Raw genomic sequence first — 25,396 nt, 5'->3', positions numbered from 1 at the left:
TGACAGTGTCAATCCATCATTCTCATGCTATTTATGTGGCGGTTGGCGTTTCAAAAGGTTTGGACCGTTTAAAAACCACCTTTGTACTATGTGTTTCAGAAAAGGGCACAAAGAAAGTCATTCCGAAACCCGGAAACGCCGTCAACCGAAAGTGTATTCTAAAATATGCAAGCCACGAACAGCTAAAGTAACGGTAGCTCTAGACAAAGTATGTTGCTCTCAAGATTAATGGGTATGACGCCCGCTTACAGTTAGACATAGCCTCCGCCTCCGACATAACACTTATAAGCAGAAGAACGTGGGAGAAGATTGGGACACCGCGAATATATTCAACTCACCAATCAGCACATAGTGCATCCGGGGGAATTCTAAATATTGCTGGCAAGACTCACTGTGAAGTCACTCAAAGAGTTTACGGAGAAGGGAGTAATATTTTTGACAGAACGTCCATCACTCGACATATTGGGGCTTGATTGGATAGAAAGGTCGAAGTTATCAGACCGTCCCATAAACTCGATGTGACGACGTCAGTACATCGAAAGTTGAGAAAAACTCAGTGGAAACATTATCAAAACGACATAAAATCTTATTTAGTGAGGGTCTTGGAGAATGCATTAAATTTAGAGCTGCTCTTACACTTCGAAAGGGATCGAAGCCTGTGTTTCGACCTAAAAGACCTGTACCATATGATGCCTTCCCAGTGGTTGAACATGAGCTAGAGCGACTTCAGAAATTGGGTGTCACTGAACTGGTGAATTTCTCAGAATGGGCTGCACCGATAGTGGTAGTAAAGAAGACTAATGGTAGCGTCCGTTTATGTGCCGATTACTCAACCGGGCTAAATGAAGCCCTAGAAACTCAATAGTATCCATTACCTCTACCTGAATATCTTTTGCTAAACTGAATGAAGGCAAGCTCTTCGCAAAGTTGGGTTTATCGGAAGCTTATTTACAAGTTCCTGTTGCTGATGAGTGTAAAAACCTGCTCACCATAAACATATACAAGGGCCTATTCCGGTATAATCAACTACCTTTCGGAGTCAAGACGGCCCCATCCATATTTCAGCAAGTCATGGATACTATTCTACAGGATGTTCCAGGCGCTGCAGCTTATCTGGATGATATAATAATTAGGGGAGTAGATAGAATAAACCTAGAAAAGAAGCTCGACCAGGTGCTGTCACGAATATTCGAATATGGACTTTGGCTCCGTCCAGAGAAATGTAAACTTTGTATCCAAAAGGTACGCTACCTCGGATTTATAGTCGACAAAGATGACAGAAGACCAGATACAGAGAATATCGCAGGCAGTGAAAGCTATGCCTAGACCGACGGATGTCCCCACACTTCAATCATTTTTGGTACTAGTCAGTCATTATGAAGCTTTTATCCCTAACCTTCATCAATTACGTTCCCCTTTAAATAACCTTCTGGCGAAGAATGTAAAATTGAATTGATCTGTAACTTGCTAAGTCAATCAAGAAAATACTAATTTCGGATTTGTTGCTCACCCATTACGATCCATCTTTACCCACTGTTGTAGCATCAGATGCTTCAAACTACGGTATAGGAGCAATTATTTCTCACATCATGCCAGATGGATCTGAGAAAGCCATATCACATGCGGCTAGATCGTTAACGTCAGCAGAATGTAACTACAGTCAGATCGAGGAGGAAGCATTGTCGATTAACTTCCTTGTAAAGAAAATTCACAAGATGATATTTGGACGTCATTTCACCCTATTAACTGACCATAAACCATTACTAGCCATTTTTAGGTCGACGAAAGGTATCTCGATATACACAGCAAACAGACTGCAACGTTGGAGAACTACACTCTTGGGTTATGACTTAAGTACCAGCCCACTACAGATTTTGGACAAGTTGACGCTTTATCTAAAATGATTGGTTCACAAGTAAAACAAGAAGACACTTTGGTGGCAGCAATCGAGACGGAAACAGAAGTACATCGAGTATTGGAAGACGCCGTCGATAGTTTACCAGTTACTTTCAAGGCCATCAAAGAAGCCACGGAAAATGACAAGACATTAAGAGAAGTTAGTGGTTACTTTCACACCAACTGGCCGAACCGTCGTTTTCAAAGGAAGTGCTATAATATTTTCGCCGACGGGACTCACTCATGATGGTCGATTCCTGTATTATGTTTGGTGACAGAATTGTTGTTCCAAAAACATTAAGCTACAAGGTTCTGAGGTAATTCGACCGCGGTCATCCCGATATCAATAAGATGAAAGCGTTGGCTCGAAGCTATGCTTACTGGCTTACAATGGATCAGGATATCGAAACCAGATTCCGCCATTGTTCGTCGTGCCTGTAAGCAGCTAAAAGTCCAAAGAAGTGTGGACCACAACAATGGTAAAAACCCAATAGTCCCCGGGAGAGGCAGCAATATGAGGAAGAATGTTTCTAGTCATAGTGGACGAACTCACAAAATGGCCACAAATCTATGCTATGGCAAATTGCACAGTCAATGAAACATTCAGTAAGTTATTTGAGCTGTTTAGTTGCTTTGAAGTTCTGGAGACCTTAGTGACCGATAAAGGATCACAATTCACTGCAGAATCATTCAAGCATTTCTGCAACATTAATGGAATTGTACATATACAATCTCCACCCTATCATCCTCAATCAAATGGACAGGCAGAGCGCTTCGTGGACACATTCAAAAGAGCACTACTGAAAGGGGAAGGCGAGGGGAAAAGTCCAAAAAAAACTTTCAGTGAAAATTCTACCCCTTATCCACTCCATTTATCCTTATCAACAGGTTGTAATTGATGGTCAGATAGATGGACTAAAGCTTTTTCTTCATCCAATGATTATTTTTATCTAAGTAGGAAAAGCTTTACATTCGAAGAAGATTAGTTTTTTGTGTTTCATCTCAATTCTTTTTTGAGTTATATCAATAGATTCCAAAGTCAGGTTATTCCAAAAGAAAAAAAGAAATTTGCTTCAATACCTGAAGATGGTTCATTCCCATAAAATGTATATTTTTGTCATAATCATTTAACATATAAGGCGTTAGTGTAAACAGAACCTGATTCGACCAACGAACAATTAGATCACCCATCTGGGACTATGCAGCATCTTTATAATATGAAAATTAAATGTTCAGCCGTTTAACGTGTTATGCACACGTAGTATATTAAGCTCTAGATACACGAGACCTTGGTTAGTAAATATTTGCAAATTATTTATGAGGTCATATTTATGAAGCTATAGTCAAGAATGGAACGGCCAATTATGGAAAACAAAATTAGGTTATGTGAAAATACTGTCAAGAAGTCTGTTTGCATTATTATTATTAATATCGTTATTGTATAAAAAGTATATTCAAAATACGTGATAAAAGGAATCTAATTGTAGTTTATATATAGGAAACATCAAGAAAACATACCTCGTCTGACGACTGACGATCCTCTGTTTTAAGTCCAGTGAAATCAACAGATGATGGACGAGGTATATAATGTTTAACTTCTGAAAATGGTAATGTTGATGAAGATTTAACTGAAGTAATATCTTCAATTTCAATCGTAGCTTGGGTATAAGGACGATTATTATTGCTATCATTTGTAATAAGAGTAGTGTTATTATTATCACTGACGAGATTATCAGATGAAGAAACAAATTGCATTTTTGATATTCTTTCAGGCAATAGCTGATTCTCATCGTAAAGTTTATAATCCACTTCACGCTGATGATCATATTTACTTGTGTTAGCATCACCATCGCTATCGTCATCGTCATCATCATCATTGTCGAATTCATTCCAAATGGTTGATTTCATTGAAAACGTTTTAGGCGTCTCCATAATAGGTAAACTTGATGGTGGTATACGCACTAAAGGATAACATGATATATGCGATCTGGGTACAAGACCTCGTTGACCTTCAGAATTTTCAGCTAACATCCATTCTATTTCACCAGGTGGCTCACGATTAACTATAGTAAGGAGTTCGTTTGGTTTAAGTGGCAATTCATCTGGTTCTAAATGAGCATCCATGGAACCTGGTCCAGCTGCTTCTATTCCACGAGGGAAGAGCGCATAAACCCGACCAGATGCGGCAGAACCAAGACGTTCATGTTGGACTGAATGTAGTTTTTTCAAGAAAAAATTACGAAAAAGAAGTCACTCAACTAATCACGGTAAACCCCTTTTAAACCAATTTAGAAAACCGAAAGATGTCTGTCTTAACTAAGAACTACACGTTAAAGGATAGTAATTTTCTAAACAAAGAACTTACAAAGCTTTTTACTGGTAATATTAGAATTTTTCGCTCAAATAATGAATTGATTTTCTAAAATAAATCCTTGGAAAAACTTGTACTCGAAATACCAACTGAATACCAACAACAATGATAACATAGTAATTCAATAGAGGTACAAAAATATGGTTGTGGAATATTGTGGATTGATGCATACTGTTGAGGAGTCCCATACTAGGACGAAACGGCCGTTCAGTGCTACCAGATTTTTGATGGTGATCTAGTTAAGATCAGTTCATGATTTAAACTGTGAAATCATTGATCAACTTTAAAGAAGTCTGATAAAGATGATAATGTTGATCTTGCATTTAATGTAGTCGTTAACGAGTTCAGGAAACCATCTATTATTAGAGCTGTTTTACCAAACAACCGAGAAATCTTTAATTTATTAGCATAAAGCCGTTTTTCACTTCTTAAACATAGTTTAATTGTAAAAGTGTTTGTAACTTGCTACTTGTTTAAATTCTTGTTAATGGGGATTATTAGCACTATAGTGCAATAACCTAATTTTTTATGGCCGAGGTTATTAACATTTTCACTGATCAACAGATGTATTGTATTCAGTAATTTCGGACAATCCGTCCATTCAGTATGTTGGTGTAGTTTTAAGGCTTACAGCTAATTATATTTGTGATCTCCATTCCGAATATCGTGCAGCACTACGACAAAATTTTCGTGGTACACAGTTGGGGATAACCCTCCAGACATTTGGAATGAAGTCTTCAATAGAAACTAAACTTCAATATCCAGCACTCATTCACTAAACAAGTGAAAAAAGTTCGAAAGTGCTGAACACAGCATGAACATTGAATAAGCTCTGAATAACCACAGCCATTTTGTTTTAACATAAAAATCTAACTGCAATTTTTTATATGATAAATGGTTATCAAGATAAGCTGAAATTGCTCCTTTAAAAAACAACTGACACTGAGGTATCAAAGATTAACATAACTATCATTAGAAAGGGTTTTTTGAAGATCTTGATAATTCAATAGTTAAATCCATGAGTCAATTAAAGCTAGACCACCATGGAAAACGTGGAAACACTGGACGGCCTTTTCGCCCTAGTATGGAACTTCTCAGCACTGAGCATCCAGGACCTATCGGTTTCGCGCGAATTGACAAATATCGACTACCTGATTAGATAATGAACTTTTTGCTTACAAGGGTGAGTTTTTTGTAAAAGTCTAAACGTCTGTTAGAACGATCAAGTAATAGAAACTTAGTAGCCCATAGAAAATGTAGCTAACCAATGATTGAAAGACACTAGTTCAGATATGCATGTAACAATGTTTTTTGATTGAGATCATGAATCGACCAACGTTAGACGAACATTTAAACGATTTTCATGAATATGAACATAGCTGGAAAGTAGAAACTATCAGAATTAATCCAGTTAATCTAATTGTGAACTGAATACAAAACTATTTAAGTCATATCACAATAGGCGTGAAAAAAAGATAAGGGTTGGAAAGTAAAAACTTTCCTAGCATAGTGGTAAAAGAAAGAGAGCGTTATCAAAGTTATTCTAACGGTAATTTTAATGAGACGTTTTTATTAATGAATAAATATCTGACTATCAGCGATATCTGATGAAATTTATGATTGGATTTATCAACATTCTAGTACAGTCGATAGGGATTTGAAAACACTAATATTTCATCAGCAGCGATAGAGAAGAATCTCTAAAAATATGAAAAATTCAAACAGCTCGAATACCAAACCAAGAGAAAGAGTAAAAATGATAGTGAATTTATACTCCAAATCAATCATGAAAAGAATGATTATTCAAGTAGGAGTTGATTCAGATTTATCTTAAAATTTATGTTATTTTCAAGAAGTCTGTTAAAACAAAGTAGTTAATAAATCTATGGAAGTGAGAACAATTTACACAGAATAAACACATCACTTACAATACAGATATTCTTCACATTCAGCTTCTTCATCTCCTTGATCACACTTTTCCAAAGGAGTTTCCTGATCCGATAAAGTACGAGCGTGTAATGAAGCCCCGTGTTCAACTAATAATTTAGCTAAAGGTACATTTCCGCAAGATGCAGCACAATGAAGTGGTGTCCAACCATCTGTATCACCTGCATTTACATCAGCACCAGCTGTAAGTACAAGAAATTCAGCTACATCCACACGGCCAGCACATACGGCATTATGTAATGCTGTAATACCTTCATCGTTTGATTCAGAAACATCAGTAACCTATTTTTTTAAATGGGAAATCGAACAAACAAATTAATGAAACATAATGTGTGAATACAAATAACAAATTATTTGGGAGTCGAATATTTGTACTACGAAGCCTTGATTTCCAAAAATATGTACAAAATACTAATATAAAATAAACAATTTACAGTGACATTTGAAGTGTACTTAGCATAAAGATTCCAAACATTAGTTTGATTCGTTTGTATTGGTTGTTTGAATCTACTCATTGATGTTTAAGATTGCAATTTATCAGTCTCTCTTTGCCATATATGCATTCTGTGAGGATTGCCTCGATATTGCCATCAATTCACAAGCATTACAGGCAGAGATGGATCGTAGCTAGCAGTGGAAGAGACTGATCAATTGCAATACTAAGCATCAATGGTTAGATTCAAACAATAAATACAAATGAATTGAACTTTATCCGATTGCACAAACCAGTGGCTATCTGAACTTAGTGATTAAGTGGATAACATGATGGCGTTTGAAGCGAACGGTACTAGGTTCCAGTCCCGGAATGAACATGAATTCTGGGATGCAAGTACACCTGACTGACGAGTCCCAGATAGGATGAAATGTACCGGGTAAGCAATAGTGAGGTTAGACGCAGGTTATTAGTGAATGACGATAAATCAATTGATGTGGTTGTGAATCTTGATCGACTGAGATGGTGGGGTTACGTGTTGCGTTTGCCTGAACACCAATGACCACGACGCGCAATACTGACTAGTGTTGGGGATGGTTGGAAGAAAGTTAGGGAAAGCCAAACCAAAACTTGGCATCAGTGCTTAAGGTCACTAACTTCTGGTCTTAGCCATGTTGGTAGTTGCAGACTACTTGGTTGGGGTCCGCGTGACTATCGTAACCAGTGGTTGGAGAATCTGTGTGACATGGCTCAGAATCGATCACAATGGCGTCGGTGTATACACTCTTTGTCTTCTCTTAAAAACTATGAGATTAAAATTATTTCATATCTTTCTTTCTACGAACTGATTCTTTCTTCCTGTATTATATCCTTATATGCAATCTTTCTTTTATATATTACCACCATCGAAGTAAGTAATGCTATGAATTTGGTGTTCATTTTGTTGTGCTAATAGGTGTGGCAACTTGGACCGATGCACATATGTGCCTGGTCCTACGTTGTGGCTGACTGACTGAAGATGAAATGTGCATCCTGAATCTCACTGTTAGCCACCATCCATTTCTATATCTACCTTATTTATTTGTTCTGAAGTGGCTTACATTAAGTCACGAAATGTTAGAAATAGCTTTCTACTCATTGGGATACATCACAAAATATATATTTATTATAATTACTTCAGTTTATTTGTGGAAAAGGTGAGCATATTACCAACTATTCGAGTAGTACATGTGAAATACTGTTAATATAACTATGAAAGTTACATAACTTTGATCACTGGAACTGACAAAAAGAGTGGCCAATTTATATGATGACACAAATAATAATAATACGAATATGAAGAGACTGTCATTATATGAAAAATACTTAGAAATATCGCGACATTCGAATCAAATTTGGTCTAAAAAATGTCGATTTAATTCACCATCAAACTAACAGGACCAGTTTTTTATAACAAATTATATAAACGGAAAGTTTATATGCTTTCTGCTCCCCCCCTGGTACGGCCGATAGTAGAGAGAGTCAGCTCTCCCTCTCGAAATGCTCTCATATGACCACGTGCATACAACTGCCAGGGAAGTCCTGCTCACTGCCTTTCACCACAGAGATGTTGTTTACGAAACTGAGAGAACGAAAAGCGAATGTCCGACGCTTTAACATGGTTGGCGAATATGGAGGATCCACCTAGAGGAGTTGGAAAACCCTGATTCCAAACCAATGGTGCACACGGGCTGTAGGATCCTGATGGAACGAATGGCGTACAAACCTGTGGTTGGTGACCGGCTACCATGAGACTGCATCTCCTTACGTCGCTCCACTGCTTCGTGGATTAGACCATTAGGTCAAAGGCTCTGGGTGTGTTCCCCTAAGAAATTCATCTGCTTCAGTTTGGGCACCCGGGCAGTATCGCAGCTCACATAAATCGAATGATTTATGTAGCGCATATCTATTTGGTGTCTTGTACTAATGTTTATGTATTGAAATAAATAAACAATTATATCCTTGAAATTCTATTAGCTTATTCTTATATGAATAAAAAAGCATTATTAGCATGATGATTACTGAGTAAATTATAGATTATAACTAATACCCTAAAGAGGTCAAAATATTAATGAACTCAAGAGTTTAATTATAAAAAAGGGAAATATCTCACTAACCTCAGAAGCTGCTTTTTTCACTAATTCCAAATCACCTTCCAATGCAGCATCGAGCAATAAAGCTAATGGATGAAATCGTACAGAATTCGATTGGCTTAATGAAGATGTTAATGATTGAGTTGTTTCAGTTATACCATCTAAGCTAGAACTTTGTTTTGAAGTCAGTGGTGATGAGGAGGGTTTTGATTTACGTAAAATAGATTTAACTTGTCTTTCAATGTAATTACCTAAAATACAATATAAAAAAACAGATGAGTAAAATAATTCATTCGATATTTTTAAAAAAATGGACGAAAGAAATTCCAACAATATTAACATGGTAAACTTATGAGTTCACAAGCTTAGACTCAATGATAACCCGGCTATATTATGAATATTACCTCGTATCACGTTGATAACATTATATATAACCATAAATGTAAATTGATTCAAACATATGATGAAAAAAACCCACTTAAATGACGACATATGTTTCATACAACTGTCTACAAATGTAAACAATTGTTTGAATGATAGATGCACAGATATTCATATTCCATACTAACAGTTAGCATATCAAATTTCTTTATTCTAGTCCCAATCGATTATAATAACACAAGTAGAGGAGCCGACTGATTTTACAACTCTGTATTTAATACGTTACTATCGTATCAGTCATAATCAACACAGAGATTGTTATTGACGTCTGCCTGCCCAATTCCCTATATCACATCACGTAGATGAGATAAAATATAAGACAAGATCAACAAGTGTAAACAGTAGTAGTATCAATAACAGTGAGAAAGAAAGGAAAATACAAAAAAGGGATAAATGCTATGAACAAAAGGTATCATACAATACTGAAACTCAAGACAACAGAAGATGAGTAGTGAATGTCTGTGCCACTGTGACCTACTTGGGGTCATGTCAAACAATATTTTTAAACACGGATTCCTTTTATCGTGTGGACTCCAACCAGATAGTCTGCATCTGCCTGTACAGATCAGTCGAATCAATCAATGACTTCATGAACTCATTTCATATCTTGTCTCCGCCCCCCTCTCCTAGTTGAATTTGCCTAGGTAACAACCAGATACTTAAGCCAATTACGATGACAGGGGTTTCTAATGAGAAACTCAACAGAAAACCAGATTTTTACAATTTCATTTACAGTTGTCTTGGACAGGTCGTTTATGAGTTACATTGCTTTATAAACTTAAAATATTACATTTTAATAAAGGTTATGGAACCATACCACCGATCACTGGAATAAAAACATATTCACATTTATATTTGGTGTAGTTAGTTTACAACATCTATCAACCTATAATTCATCTATCTAGATAGTATTGAAGAGAAAAAATAGAGATAATCAGATGACAAAGTATAATTAATTTAAAATTATAAATTCGAGTCAATTTAATATGAGGGTATCATTTTCTTCATGTCTCTACTAAAATAACTCATCAAATTGAGACATGGAGATTTTTTTCAGTACGTTTCCATCATAGTCCCATACTAATAGATGATTTTTTCAATGTGAATATGAAATTAATATCACTTATATGGTTACGCGACAAGGAAGATAAAATTTTAGCATCTCTAGATGGATGATACAATTATAGTTCTAAAAAGTTAAGGATAAAGTAGTAAATAGGTTGTACAGTTTACCAAACCGTCACTTATACAATGAAAAAAAGAAAAGTGGTAGTATTCCATTTTATGAAGACTGTGTTACTGAGGTTTAATGGAAAGAAGTGCATATTCGGAATTGTCATTATCAGGCAAGCATACTAATTTATTGAGCTCTGTTCTATTACAATAGAAAAAGGGCTTAGTTAGATATTTGATCTACAAAGCTAAAACTATTCACTTTCGTGACATTTTCTAAGAGAAGTTTCAAATTATCTAAGTCCCACTTAGTACAAATAGATACTAAATAATTGTTATGAAATTGATTAGATAACTGAAGTAAATAACAGTTTTAAATAACTTAAATTCTATGATCACACTATAACGGCGTGAAAATGATTGCAGGCATAAGTTTGTAACAAGTATATAATAAAAAACGAATATTAGCAGTACCAGTTCTGTTGATGACATTCAAACGATAGTCTTCATCTAACAAGACAATTCGAATTGTTCATTGTCATTTAAAAAGTGGATACTACAATAAACGGTCTTCATTTACAACAACAAGGCAGCAATACCTAGATCAAAGTATTTATTTATGAGTATAGGGATCTGCAGGAAAAAAAACTCACAAGAGTTATTATTCGTGCTAACATTTACTCCATGTTCCTCATCTACATAAACCATAATTCCTGAGGAAATTTCTTGTTTGTTCACCTCACCACGTTGAACAATAGCAGTAGTGACAGTTGAAGGAGAAGTTATACTAATTGTAGTATGAATGGTAGCATTAGTTGTATTTATTGTTGTAGTTTCAGGAGTCATTATTGTTGTCATCTGCAAAATAGATGTTGATTTTTTAATTTGTGGTTGTTGATGTTCTGACTTTACAGTATGGTCGGAACCGCCTAGACCACTATCTACATCACCAGAATTTTGTTGTTTCTGTTCATCTTCAGGTGAATCAAACTCACTGGATAATAAAGATAATTTGTGTTCATCGTCTGGATGTATATCTATGCCAATTAGTTCCAATGAAGATGAGGATGATGAAGGTGAAATGGATGGGGACGATGGAAGTGAACTAGTGGTTGGATGGACAGAAGTGTGAACATTTTGGTCAGGTATTTTGTCGCCATTTTCATTAGTGATTACATCTGGCTCATATGATTTGCTAGGATGATATATTACAGAAGAACCGGAGATTGGTTCTAATGATTCGGCATTCTTCACGATCTGTTCATTCGTTTTCATTGAATTAATGTTACATGTTTGTTGTTGATGCTGTTCAGAGGTAACTGAATTATTTAGCCATTCAGAAGACGGTATCGTTGGTGCTGGTGATTGAATTGACGGAGGTGACGATTTCGCATTTAATTTGTTCACACCAGCTAGATAAATTTCACTAGCTGTACGTTTGTATTTTTCAACACTATCACGACATATACGACGCATATATGTATCATTAATTACAGCACGTGATGCATATCTTGGTGGAGCTTTAATACGTGGAATAGGCAGTGGGTGAATTGTAGCAGGTGATAGTATACTATCTTTATTACTAATGCAACTATTATTGCTGTTTATAGTGGTATTCGGGCTCCAAATACCATAACCGGGATGTAACTGCATGAATGTGCGAAAACATGACCGACGACTAGATGTAGGTGGGCTACTATCTCGTGTAAGCACTGAACTGAAGGCAATGTTTGGTGATGTCGCGCCATCAATTGTTGTTACTGGTGTTCTTGATATAACAGGAGTTGAATGGGATATGGGAATATGTGGAAGGGTAGTAGAAGAAGAGGGAGGAGGAGGAGAATGATCATCATGAGCATTTGGACTTTGATCAATTAACCTATTTTTATGAGGAAGGAAAACATACAAACATGAAAAACGGTGAGTTTTTTCTTACATGTAAAATAATGAATTACAATAATTAAGGCTCCTATTTCGGGTAATGGCAATTAACTGATCGAATAACATGGATCGGTGATAAAAATGTATCTCTTTAATATGATCAATATTTAAACAAATTGTCAAGGAAATTTATGAAAATAGAAACTATTGAGTTTAAAATTATAAAAGAAAACAATCTAATTAAAAATAGTAATCAATATCAAGTTTACCTAATCGTTAGCACTAATTAAACGCTATCAAACAGGTTGTAGTGCGACCACCAGTATCGACAGCAGCTGCTACCACTAACCCGGCAGTAGGACCTCTATACCATAGTGACATAGTAAAGCTAATATTGGCTAAAACACCGTTTTCTTTAGGTCCTAGCATGCCAGGTTAGTCGACTGGGGAACTGTGAGACCAAAAGCAGCAAACTTACATTCAAAGTTGGGAGTTGACCTACCGAATGTACAGAGGTTCGATGGCAGTAAGTTTTTCCTTCTAACAAACATTATCGACAGATGCTACATTCATAAAATGAAAGGAGAAAATTCGAAAAGTCTGATTCATAAAAATACAAATTTCACTTTACGGATATCCGTTTTCTGTTATAAAGCCTCAGGAAACGTGAAATTGAAACATCAAGAGCTACTCACAAAAATAATGTGTAACCAGTCAGTCAGTAACAACGTAGAACTTCGTGCGTACGTACATCAGTTCGAGTTGCCACATCACATTAGCACAGAGATGCAGTGGTCGATTCAAATCCCGTAGTGATAGAGGTAATAAGAGTATAAGCAGTAATCGGGAAGATTAGTGTTTGGAGATGTTATTCAAAGAGTATAATACAACGAAATAAATTTGGGAAGAGAAAAAAAAGAGACAAGGAGGAATAAGATCAAAATTTGGGAGAACACAAAGAGAGGATGCACCTGCGCCATTGCAAACGATTTTGAGCCATGTCATCCAGGGTCTCTAACCATCGGTTGCTATCATCTCGTGGTCCCCAACCAGGTAGTCTACACATACCAACATGACTCAGTCCACTTGTCAGTGACTTCATGGACTTGTGCCATGTTTTGGTTTGGCCGCCCCTAGCTTTCTTCCAATCTATTCCTATACCACTGAACATCGCACGTCGAGGCAGTCGGTGGTTGGGCATACGTAACACGTGTCCAAGCCATCTCAACTGATGAAGTTTCACTACTTCATCAATTGATTTGCCATCCTTACCTAGTACCCGTTTCCTAACAACTGCGTTACTTACTCTGTGGTCCCAGGATATACGAGCAATGTTTCGAAGACACCTATGATCAAATACTAGTAGCCTACGGATATCCTCTACTCTTACCGGCCATGTTTCACTGTCATAAAGTAGGACGGAACGAACTGCTGCGCAGTAAACCCGTCCTTTGGTTGATAGACGGATATCTCGCCTACGCCATAAATGACGCAAGTTGGCAAAAGCTAGTCGAGCCTTCTGTATCCGTGCTGAGATTTCGTCACACACCAGACCACAAGGGCTGATGAGACTTCCCATATAAGTGAAGCGATCGACACGCTCAATTATTTCACTCCCTATCATTAGTTTGGGTGTCGATGCAAAACGATCCTGAAGCAACATTTTGCATTTCGAAGGAGAGAATCGCATCCCGAACATGCTTGCATTGTTGCTTAGAGTGGTCAGAAGACTCTGCATTTTGTTAGCGTCTTCACCAAATAGAACTATGTTATCGGCATATTCCAAATCAACAAGTGAACCTCCCGGTAGAAGTCTAACCCCTGGAAATTTAGATGAGGAAAGTGTTATCTCTAAAAGTACGTCGACCACAAAGTTGAACAAGAATGGAGAGAGTGGACAGCCCTGACGAACACCACTTGAGGTAATCAATTCTGATGACAATTCACCATAAGCTCTCACTCTACCAGTTGTGTTCGAGTAGACAGCCTTTATAAGGTTAATGTACTTCTTTGGTACTCCTTTCAGTGACAAACACTGTCATAGAACCTCACGATCAACAGAGTCGAATGCTGTTTTAAGGTCGAGAAATACTACAATTGTGGGGCGTCTGAACGTGTGTCTGTGATCTAGAACCTGACGTAGTGTGAATATCTGGTCTATACAACCACGTCCAGGTCGAAAACCAGCCCGATTTCCTCTAGTCTGCTCTTCACGAGCTTCAGTTAGGTGTCGAAGTATTATCGAAGCTAATATTTTAGACACTATATTTGTCAAACTGATTCCTCTGTGATTGTCACAAGGGGACTATTTTCCTTTCTTATAGACTGGCACAATCAGTGATTGAGACCAGTCAGATGGGATTACGTCCAGTTCCCAAATTCTACCTAAGACCTCAGTTAATCTCACTGCTAATACTGGACCACCATCCTCAAAAATCTCAGGAGTAAACCCGTCAGGGCCTGCTGCTCTCCCTCGCTTCAGATTTCCTATGGCTTTTTCAACTTCGTAAAGGGACGGAGGACCTACATTAACTTGCCATTCAGGTTGACTGGAGATCGTGGGAAACCGAAGTGTGGCTGAAGGCCAGTTGAACTGATCCCTAAAGTGCTCTGCCCATCGATCCAATCTCCTGGATTGAGAATGAATAATATGTCCATCATTCTCTGAGATTGTTTCGCTAATAGTCGGTTCCCTTAACAAGTCTGAACAGTTGTCTGCTATTACCTATTGCCGCTGCCTTTTCCATCTCTCTTGCTTTCGCTACCCACCACTGTTCACGATCATTGTGTAGACTTCTTGTCAGCTTGCGCTTGAGCTGACTCCGCTCTTCATTATGTTCAGAGCCAGGTGGAATGAGTTTCCGAGCATTTATCAGTGCGATAGATGCTGCTGAGATCCAGTGTTGCTCCCTAACCTTGCGGTTTACCGTACTAGCAGATATCACTGCCGTTTCAACAGCTTTTCGGATATCATTCCATGCTGCCTCGAGGTGGGCATCACCTACATGGCTGTTTAACTGTTTTTCTAGTTTTTCCTGAAATATACTCTTAACTTGACTATCATTAAGTAGGACCCTAAGAGGTTTACTTGCAGCGTCTTTCCTACGTCCAGTAAGACGCAGATAGATACGCGCTCGTACTAGAGCATGATCTGAATCTAAGCATGTGCTCCAGAATGAGCGACAGTCTTCTATCGAGCCCCTCCATCGGTGGCTGATAGCGATGTGATCCATTTGGGTCCAATGTTGAAACGAATTAGGGGGTCGCCATGTTAAAAGATGTTTTTCCTTATGCTTAAAGTTAGTATTTGCAAGGAACAGGCGGTTATCTGAACATAGCTGCAACAGACGGTCGCCATTTTCTGTTCTTTGAGCCACGACACCATAAGATCCACCTAGGTGTCTTTCCCTATCGCTTAGTTTACCTACTTGAGCATTAAAGTCACCGGCCACTATTACTACATCCGAGGGCCTAGCTTTTAGGAGAAGGTTCGAAAGCTTTCTGTAAAACTCATCTTTTACATCATCTGCGTTGCAGTCAGTGGGAGAATAGGCAGAGACGACGAAGAGGCAACGACGAGTGTCCCTATCTTTTCGGATCCTTACTGTTCCGTTTAGTCGGACAGCGCACAAACGACTGTCTACTGGGATCCAGTCTAATAGAGCTAGTTCTGTCCTAGGACTCAATGCTATACCTACGCCGGCGAGGCCACAAGAAGCAACATCAGGGCTTCCAGATATACGAAGTGTGAATCGAGTTGGTTCTTTATTTTGACATGTTGATGCCAAATGAATGACGCTACTCGGATCCTGTATGCGCGTTTCGAAGACGCAGCACACATCGATGGCACGAGATTCTAAAGTCCTAGCTAAGGAAGCCCGTTGTCCTATTTGGCATAGTGTTCGGATGTTGAAAGCTCCTACGTGTAGTTTAGAGAGTGGTTTCAGGAGACCAGGAATAGCGTTCCGCGTACTCGAATCGTTTGCCCTAGTGGTGCGAGGTGAAAAAAGGACGTGAGAAGGGTTAGTCGGGGAAATAAGAGAAGTATTAGGAGGTGTAGGAAGGACTTGTGTGTGACCAACTTGGTCTCGTGTGCTGTTACGGGTATGAGGGCTGATGTCACTTCCCGGCTGCCCACACCGTGGAAGGGTATTTCTTGAGGAACCTGAAAAGGAAGTTGGATTAACGTTGGCCTTAACGACCTGGGAGTGTGACCGCAGAGCCCAAGGGACAACTGCTTGAGGCCGGTAGCGCACGGCCTTCTCGTGGGAAGTTTTTAATGTGTTAGCTCCGTTCTTCAAAGGGCCTTACCGTCGGAGACAGAAATCCGTGAGGTAAGGTGAGGTGTGACATTTTTAGGGTCGACTTTTTCTAACCCCACCCCTCCTTGTGGGAAGGCAGCATGGCTGCAGATGCTGGTTGTCCAAGGGAAACATCTTACTGCTGTCACACCCCTCTACAGTCAGCAGTACGACTTCGCCCTCAGACCTTGAGTTGCTGCTTTTAGTCTTACCGTTCTCCAATCGACCTACCTGGCATGGTAGAACCTCAAGAACATATGTTCCAGCCAATATGGCTCGGCTGGGTCATCATGATAGGCAAGCCCGACCACCGCGTCAAGGTAGCAGCTTCGGTCGGGCAGTTGTTTATTGGGTTCTATGTTCATACTACCTAGTCATCAAGATCACCAGTAACTCAGTGTCCTTTCCAGGTACAATTAAACTAGTCGAATGATTCTCGCCGATTACAGCCAAATATTAACTTGTATAAATAATAATACTTTTCTCTAAAGCACATATAATCAAAACTGACAGGAAGAACCATTTTATGCAAAAAATAATTTTGAAACGAACCAACCAAACAAACTTTGTTAACATTCTGAAATTAATTGAAAAGATGAGACCGTTTATATTATCGTTTTAGAAGATAATACTGATAAAGTAAAATGTCATGTTATTAACAACTTCAATCATTTCACATTAAATCGAATTAATAAATATACAACGATGATAACAATAAATATTACAGATAAAAGCTTTTAGTTATATTTAATTTATTAAAGGATATAGTGTAAATAACATGATTAACTATAGGCATAACATATTCAACAATGTGATTTAAATACTGTGGAATAAAAATAGACAAGTAATTAAATTGTAGACAAGATATGTATTAATGTTGGAGCAAACATATACTGATAACTGACTCATTACCTACAATGATAAGATTACCAATAATAAGTGTTTTTTAACACGCTCCATTAGATTCAAAAGACAAAGATCAACCGAAACATTATCTTCTATCGGTATGTCATTTTTGCTTCCTTTGTAATGAAAAAAATTAAGTAAGTTTATGTGGACTACCGAGTCCTATGAAAAATAACAAATCAGACTGTTGTTTTCCGGTTAGTTAAAGATTAGCAGTCTTGAAAGCTGACACAGACTGACCGTTATTAGTTGGTTTTCATAATTAAAAAAAAACTATACTAGATGAGGCTTAATAAGTATTTTTATTATTAACGTACTTTCTAAAATACAATACACAATTAATAATAGACAGTTTTTTGTTCTTCAAGAAATTATAATTCAAGGGACTTGAAATGCAGAAAAAACAAGTTACCTATTTTATCGACACTTTATGATTTTAAATGAATTTAGCAAGATATCATTTCAAACGGTTGAATACTCGAGAAGCACCTTAATAAGAAGTGGTGATTTACAAGCATCAGAATGGTGAATACATAATAAATTATTCGTTAATTTTATATAGTGTACAAGTCAATCTAAAACTTGATGATAATAATAATAACAATAGTAATAATGCAACTCATTTATCACTTAACAGTCTATCTAATTAGCTTTGAAGTACACTATTTATGTGACAGCAATGATGGTGCTATTAAGTTGCTCAAAATGGATTTGTTGGAATTGGGTTCGAACATACCAATGAGTGTTTTAACTAATTAGTGACATAATATGCTTTAAAAATAAAACAGAAACGATGTGGAAGCAATCATGAACATAAAAAGTCTTATAACAATCGTTCTGCAATAATGAAGAAAATAGTTAGTTTATATTAAACCAGGGCTGTAAATATTTTAACAATTAACGCCGAAAGTAGATATACTGTTGCAACTTAATTATGCGGTATCTGTTTAAATATACATTGGTAACGATTTCAATTAATGGAAAACTGTATCACTAATAGTTAGCTAGATATATGGACCGTGGTATTTGTAGCGTCATTACTCAGTAGTCAAGTACATGGTTTTGCTTTTTTTTTTTAAAGATCCGAGTTACACTTTTTCCGCTATAATGACAACGATTTAGTACGATTGTCTACATTGAAATAGATGGAACGTCACAAATTCATTGAAAGTCGAATTCTTTAGCAACAATGAGTGTTAACTTTAGTATTTGTGACTTATGTATTAATGTAGAGCCATGATTTTGTAACGTAAATAAGTTCTATTTTACAAATAAATCATATAATCGAACCTAAAATTATTTATTAATAGGTTATTAAATTATAATCCTACTGATATACCTGTTACAAATCTCCAGTAAAATGAATTCAAAAGAGTTCAATTGATGTGAGTATTGAAGAGTTCACAAATGAATAAAATGAATACCAAGACAGATATTTTAGGAATTACATCAACTAATATATTACTATTTCTGAAATGAATGGCTGTACCCAATATATGACGAACACAGTTGTTCACGGAACGAGCACGACTTCATAACCTCATAGATTTCCAAAGCTTATGACAATTATGGCAGTTATAAAGTTAATTAAGCCACTATACCTCACACCCAAATTGTAACTACCTGAGAATCAATTATCGTAATTGATATTATGTGGAATACGGTGACAGGTGATATTCCGTAGAACTAACCATTTCGAATTTTATGTATTCGGAGAACTACTCACAAATAATTAAGTAGCCAGTATATCTCTTTGACATTTATTAGCCTCATTATTTCAACACATAAACATTAGTACAAGACACCAAATAGATATGCGCTACATAAATCATTCGATTTATGTGAGCTGCGATACTGCCCGGGTGCCCAAACTGAAGCAGATGAATTTCTTAGGGGAACACACCCAGAGCCTTTGACCTAATGGTCTAATCCACGAAGCAGTGGAGCGACGTAAGGAGATGCAGTCTCATGGTAGCCGGTCACCAACCACAGGTTTGTACGCCATATTCGCCAACCATGTTAAAGCGTCGGACATTCGCTTTTCGTTCTCTCAGTTTCGTAAACAACATCCCTGTGATGAAAAGCAGTGAGTAGGACTTCCCTGGCAGTTGTTGTATGCACGTGGTCATGTGAGAGCATTTCGAGAGGGAGAGCTGACTCTCTCCACTTTCGTCCGTACTAAGGCATTTGGGAGATCTATGTACGACAGCGAATTTGATTAATGAAGCAGCGGATCTTCATCAACTAAGATGGTTGAGGAATTTATTACGTACTATTGGCCGTACCAGAGGATTTGGAGCTCTTTGACATTTATGACTAATCAATTGTTTACTTCCTCCAAGAATGGATTTTAGTTAGGTCGTTCGCATCAATTTTTTTGAAATAAAAGTTCATCGTACATTATAAAAAGAACTGTTGACTTTTTTCGTGAATTACATCTAAAGTGATCAGTTTTAGCATCAGTTTAAAAAACGCGCAAATTAATAGAGACAGTACGAGATGATAGGACTCTTTATCATAATCTTCGCATTCTTCAAGCGTACATAAAATATGTAGCACAGAACTTTACCGATATGAATATTTTGACTGTATATCTCTTAAAATTTTGATGACTCTCTTACCAGACTTTAAAACTAACCAGATATTTGCAAAGACTCTCATTCGAATTTAGCACAAATATCGCTGGATAATCACTTTCCAGAATATATTTTTTGATTGTTTCATACTCCAACCTCCTCAGATGAATATACTTTTATAACTCTATAGTAAAGTCATTTATAGGCTATGAAGCGAAAAATATACGAGTTACTGCCTAAATTCAAGATTATTTTCTTCAGTCATTAATAGATAACAACAGAATGGTACCATTAATTTTATACTAAGTCAATGACGTAATGAAGAGATGTTCATCAGCAGATTCGCGTTAACATGTAAATATACATTCGGCCAAAACAAGTTAGTTGTCTTAAAATGACAATAAATCGACATAAAGCATTATTTCCCATTGAAGAGATGGTGTATGCTGGACGTCTGCAACAGGATGTTTTCACGTGGATATATAACAATCCTTCAAAGTTAGTAAAAGTATCACTAGCCACCTCTGGCGAAAAATATGTAGCTGACCATTAATTATATGAACTGTTTTATGGAGCTATCAAATTACAACAAACCCACATAATTCACAAGTGAGTTGTAAGCGTTTCCTCTTCCTTTAACGCACTCTTGATGTATGTAAATATGTTTTTGATTTTTAATAATTGTCATTTTTTAATGTAAGAGGTCAGTTAGTCATCTACAACGTAGATGTGTGGTAATTATTCAAGTTAACAAATTACATCACCAATTGACCTTAGTTAAGCAACCAATGAAGATCAGACAGCAGTGAACAGTTGTTTCATTCCAACTGGTGCTTATCCATGAATCCACCAGCGTTCGAATCCAGTACATTCAGATCTCCAGTTCTAACTATTAAGTAATTGAGTCAAAATCCCATGGACTTAAATCTTTAGCTTTGACAATTTCTCGATACTGCGCGACTTGTAGTGAGGTCATGTATATGTACCGCTAATTCCTATACTATGATGAGACGGTTTTCCGCTACTTTTTGGTTTTCAATGACTGCAAAAATAAGTAGAGTTTTTGATATAAACTTGTCTGTTAATTATTCTTATCGATAAATTTAATGCATTCGAGGTAAATTCGACTTGAAAAAAAATATTAACAAAAACGAATCTATTCTATCTCGAGATTGATCTGTTGTTCATCGAAATAGTACAGTGAAGTGAATGCAATAAAATGAATTCAAATTGGTTTCACCTTGATTAAGACATATTGTTTTTATAATAGAAATAGGAGAAGATAAACAAACGATATAAGTAAATGGCTAAAAAATCCCATTACAGCACATTAAGTGCTTGTAGGAAATTTTTCATATAAATATATTGCTATTATTGTTGGTAGTAACAGTAATAGTAGTAGCAATAAAAACTGTCAGTTTTATGAAATGTCAAATGATGTTAGATTCTTCAGGGTTCGTTTTGCTTTACATAAAATTTGTAGTACAAATAAATCGATGAAATTAATTTATATACATGAGAAAAAGAGGAACTGAATACATAAGAAATAGACGAGGTGTTTTTCTCTCTCACTGTACTTTTCTTCCTATATGTTGCTGGTTTCATTTTCATTTTCAGTGTTAAGCAAATATTTTCTTTTAGAAGAGTAAATACAATTGGGATGTAGTGAAACAACTCTCATCAATAGGGAGTTGATTTCGTGACAATAAACAAAGTAATGATATTATTTTCTTGTAAAAATTCATAATAAAAACAACTAATGAACCGATCGATAAATGGATACTAACTGATCAAACTAGTTACCCTAGAAAATAAAGATAGTTACTATCATAAATGAATTGCAACACAGGTTGGGATCACCAAAAAATAAATGCTATGAAATATGCACATCAACTCTCTCGTGGTAAGAGGTCTACTTATGCCATTGTTAAAATTCAGGACTGAATTTTGATCAGTCTGTATTTGTATATGTACATCCTGTGCGGACTACATCTATATACTCATCTTGTCAGAAGTTAGTGAGAAAGACACTGGGTTCGAGTCACAATCTGAACATCAACATGGGGATGTAGCTACATTCAGGTGATTAGTCCTAAACAAGACGAAACTAGACGCTATATATATATATATATATATATATATATATATATATATATATATATATATATATATATATATATATATATATATATATATACCAATTCAGTTTAGTGGATAAACAAAAGGAAACAATCGATTGTCCTATAACTGATTTTTCGGCTAAATTTAAACAGATTAAGTTTTTTCATCATTTAACTTAACATAATAATGATAAGTTTGGATTTACTAGTTATTTATTAGTGTTAATTTATCCTGGTGATTAATCATTTGTCATTTGGATAAACAAATCTTAGTTATATTATTCATCTCAAGTGAATTTATTTGACTGGGAAATAGATTTAAATGTTTGATAATTTTTCATCTTGGTTTGGTTCTATCAGTAATTATTTATTTAATCGTTTTCGGTTCAATAAAAAATAAATAAAGTGGAACTTCGTCAAAGTGAACAACAAAGCGAATGACCATTTTGCGTTTTTCTGCTTCAATATCAAGTCTTTCCTATACTTCATCTTTTTATTGTTAGATGCTAATTGTTGAAGTAGTTAGTGACAGTTGCTGTTATCGAATCCGCTATAGAAGTGTCTATATTAGAATAGCTTATTCATTTTTTAATAGAAAAGTGTCGTATGTCAACCCCAATAGACAATCGGTTTAAATCGATGTAGCAATTTATAATGAATAATGGTAAGCTAAATAATCATGGAGTACACAAATCGAAAAGAGTTAATATTAGGGAATAATACATACATGGAGTAATATTCAATATAAATATCTAGATAATAAAAAACGGAAGCTAATTTAAAGTATTTCCAGTAAACATTGCACATTAGAGTAGTCAAGTAATAGATAAATAAAACAGTTAAAAATAAGAACCCTCAAAATATATTTAAACTCAATAATAAAAATAATATATTTATAATAATGAGTAGGAAAGTTAAATTTCATGACGTTTCGTAACTCAGTGTAAGCCACTTCTTATTCTCTGAAGAGAATAGGATGGAACTTGATCCATGACCATCCAGTTTATACTATGAAATAGAATAGTATTAACGAATTGAAGAAATAACAAGTCGATTGTAAGAAAACAAAATGAATTGTACTCCATTGGCTCTCGTGATATGTCAATAATTCAGTTCGTTAAATTGATAGCTGGTTAAAAATGCAATGTAGGCCTGATAATAAGGTGATACCACATTACAAAGTGACTTCAGTTTGCACTGATCAAGAACAGATACTTACGACTCTTAGTAGAAAGCAATCGACAAGCATCACTTACTGATTAAAGGATGTTCGGTGAACTTGTGTTCACTGAAAACAGAGTGATCATCATTTAAAACACATAAACCTACTAGACGTCGGTTAGAATAGGATCCTAGCTAAGTAAAAGGTGTAATCCTCTAATAACCACAAGTAACTAATTTTATGCGAGCGAAAGACTAATGAAAATAATCACTGTATACAATAAGAACGGTGGGTACTTTATAGACAATGCTTGATCGAAATTAAGATTTCAATTGAGAAAAACTTACAAATAAATGTACTGTAATTAACTCTGAAAGTAACTGAATAGAATAAATTGTGATTTCCAATAACACTCTAGACTTAATAATTAAAAAGTTATTACATACATCGATATGTACATAGACTTCAATAACGGTTCAGAATAATGGAAAAGTATAAAATTCCTGTCAATATAAATCGCAACTGAATAAATTCATACCTACCTAGATTTTGAGTAGTTATGATATGTTGAATAAGATGGTGGAGAAGCAGACGGAACAGTAATCGATGGAAGTGAACACGGAATGTGAGGTGCTAGTTTTGTTTCCGATACAAGTGAATTTACAAAGTGTAGATTACTCTGACTAGAAGACCATGTTTGTATGGGAGGTTTACGTCCAAACACTAAAGCAAATTGTCTGTCCAAACGATCTGCTTCAACAAGGCCATCATGCCATCTTTTCTTATCCTAAAATAATTAAAAAATAGAATATTAAAAAGTGGCGGTCAATTTCTTTCATTTATAACTATTTGTTTAAATATTCCTAACAGTAATTTGTATTGGTTGTTTGAATCTTCTCATTGATATTTAGGACTGAAATTGAGCATCCTCTTCTTGATACATGTAAATCCTGTGTGGATTGCCTTGATATTGTTATTAAGTCATAAAAATTATCAGAAGAGATAGAGTGGACATCAACCGTAAGGTGGAGGTACATCCAGTTGATGAGTCAAGAAAAAGGACGAAACGCGCGTCCTGAACTCCATTGCTAGCCATCATCAATCTCTGCCTATAATTCACAACAGTCACTTTCTTTATAATGGAATTTTTTTCATGAGAAGTAAAGTAAATTGATATTAAAAAGCTAAACAAAAAAACTATGTATTTATTTTTACGTTATTAATGTAAATTTCTTATCAAATGTTCCACCATTTTGACAAAATAAAAAATATATTCCGGTAGAAGATCGAAAAAAACGATATATATATGCACTTGTAGATACGATTCAATTCAATGTTAACATTTATGAAATTAAGAATACTTACTAGTTCAGAGAAAAAAGGTGGTTGCATAAAAGGTAGGCTAAGAGAAGAGGAAGAAGAAGTTTCATCTGATAAATGTGTTGGATTAGTTCCAACTGTTGTTGTCATTCCAGCTTGATTTATTGTTTGACAACGTGCACTTGCAATCACATTATGCCATTGACTAATTAAAGTTAACATACGTTCAGCTTCATCTGCTCTTTGTCGGCAAACTTGTAAATCATGTTCTTTACCAGATAACAATGATGCTAATCGATCGATTTCTTTTACTAGACAACATGAAGTTTCGATAAAACAAAAAGGATTAACATTAGACGTATATATTAAATACATATTGGATGTATAAATCAAAACATAAAAAACATGACAACAATAGTAACTAGGAAAACAAAATTATTTCACATTCAAAAGCCAGTTCTTCGTTGGTTATTTTGTGAAGCATCAGTAAATCACATAGTGCATGTGTCTAAACACCGAACATACGATTTTGTTCTTTAATAGTGAGTTGTAATAACTGAAATTTAGATGGAAGGAAATGTTAGAGTGAGGTTAGAACGGAAATGTAACAAAAACTGTGAAGTCCATTTATTTTGTATGGGAATTCGATTCCATGTTAATAATCCAATGCTGGACATTATCCGACATCAGTTGGCTAACATTCATGCTCATTGTATAAAATGAAATCGGTATCAAAA

At 35.9% G+C, this 25,396-nt stretch overlaps 1 protein-coding gene across 2 annotated transcripts in view; it reads right to left on the bottom strand.

The window, feature by feature from the left end:
• The window catches only part of MS3_00006429 (uncharacterized protein), a gene marked incomplete at its 5' end in the record, with an annotated part of 75,788 nt that overhangs the window by 8,932 nt on the left and 41,460 nt on the right, over positions 1-25,396 (bottom strand). Inside the window, 6 exons of one of the 2 annotated variants that reach the window (XM_012941354.3) lie at positions 3,415-4,106; positions 6,196-6,496; positions 8,804-9,030; positions 11,047-12,272; positions 23,882-24,126; positions 24,705-24,970. In XM_012941354.3, the coding sequence (XP_012796808.1) occupies positions 3,415-4,106; positions 6,196-6,496; positions 8,804-9,030; positions 11,047-12,272; positions 23,882-24,126; positions 24,705-24,970 (2,957 nt within the window). Of the gene's footprint in view, positions 1-2,709; positions 4,107-6,195; positions 6,497-8,803; positions 12,273-23,881; positions 24,127-24,704; positions 24,971-25,396 lie in introns of those variants that run through there. The other variant, XM_051214573.1, reaches the window with a different exon arrangement.

This window comes from Schistosoma haematobium, chromosome 2, assembly GCF_000699445.3.
Source record: "Schistosoma haematobium chromosome 2, whole genome shotgun sequence".
In the NCBI taxonomy this organism is placed as follows: domain Eukaryota; kingdom Metazoa; phylum Platyhelminthes; class Trematoda; order Strigeidida; family Schistosomatidae; genus Schistosoma; species Schistosoma haematobium.
The sequence above is the reverse complement of the archived record's forward strand: the minus strand, read 5'-3'. Positions and strand labels throughout refer to the sequence as shown.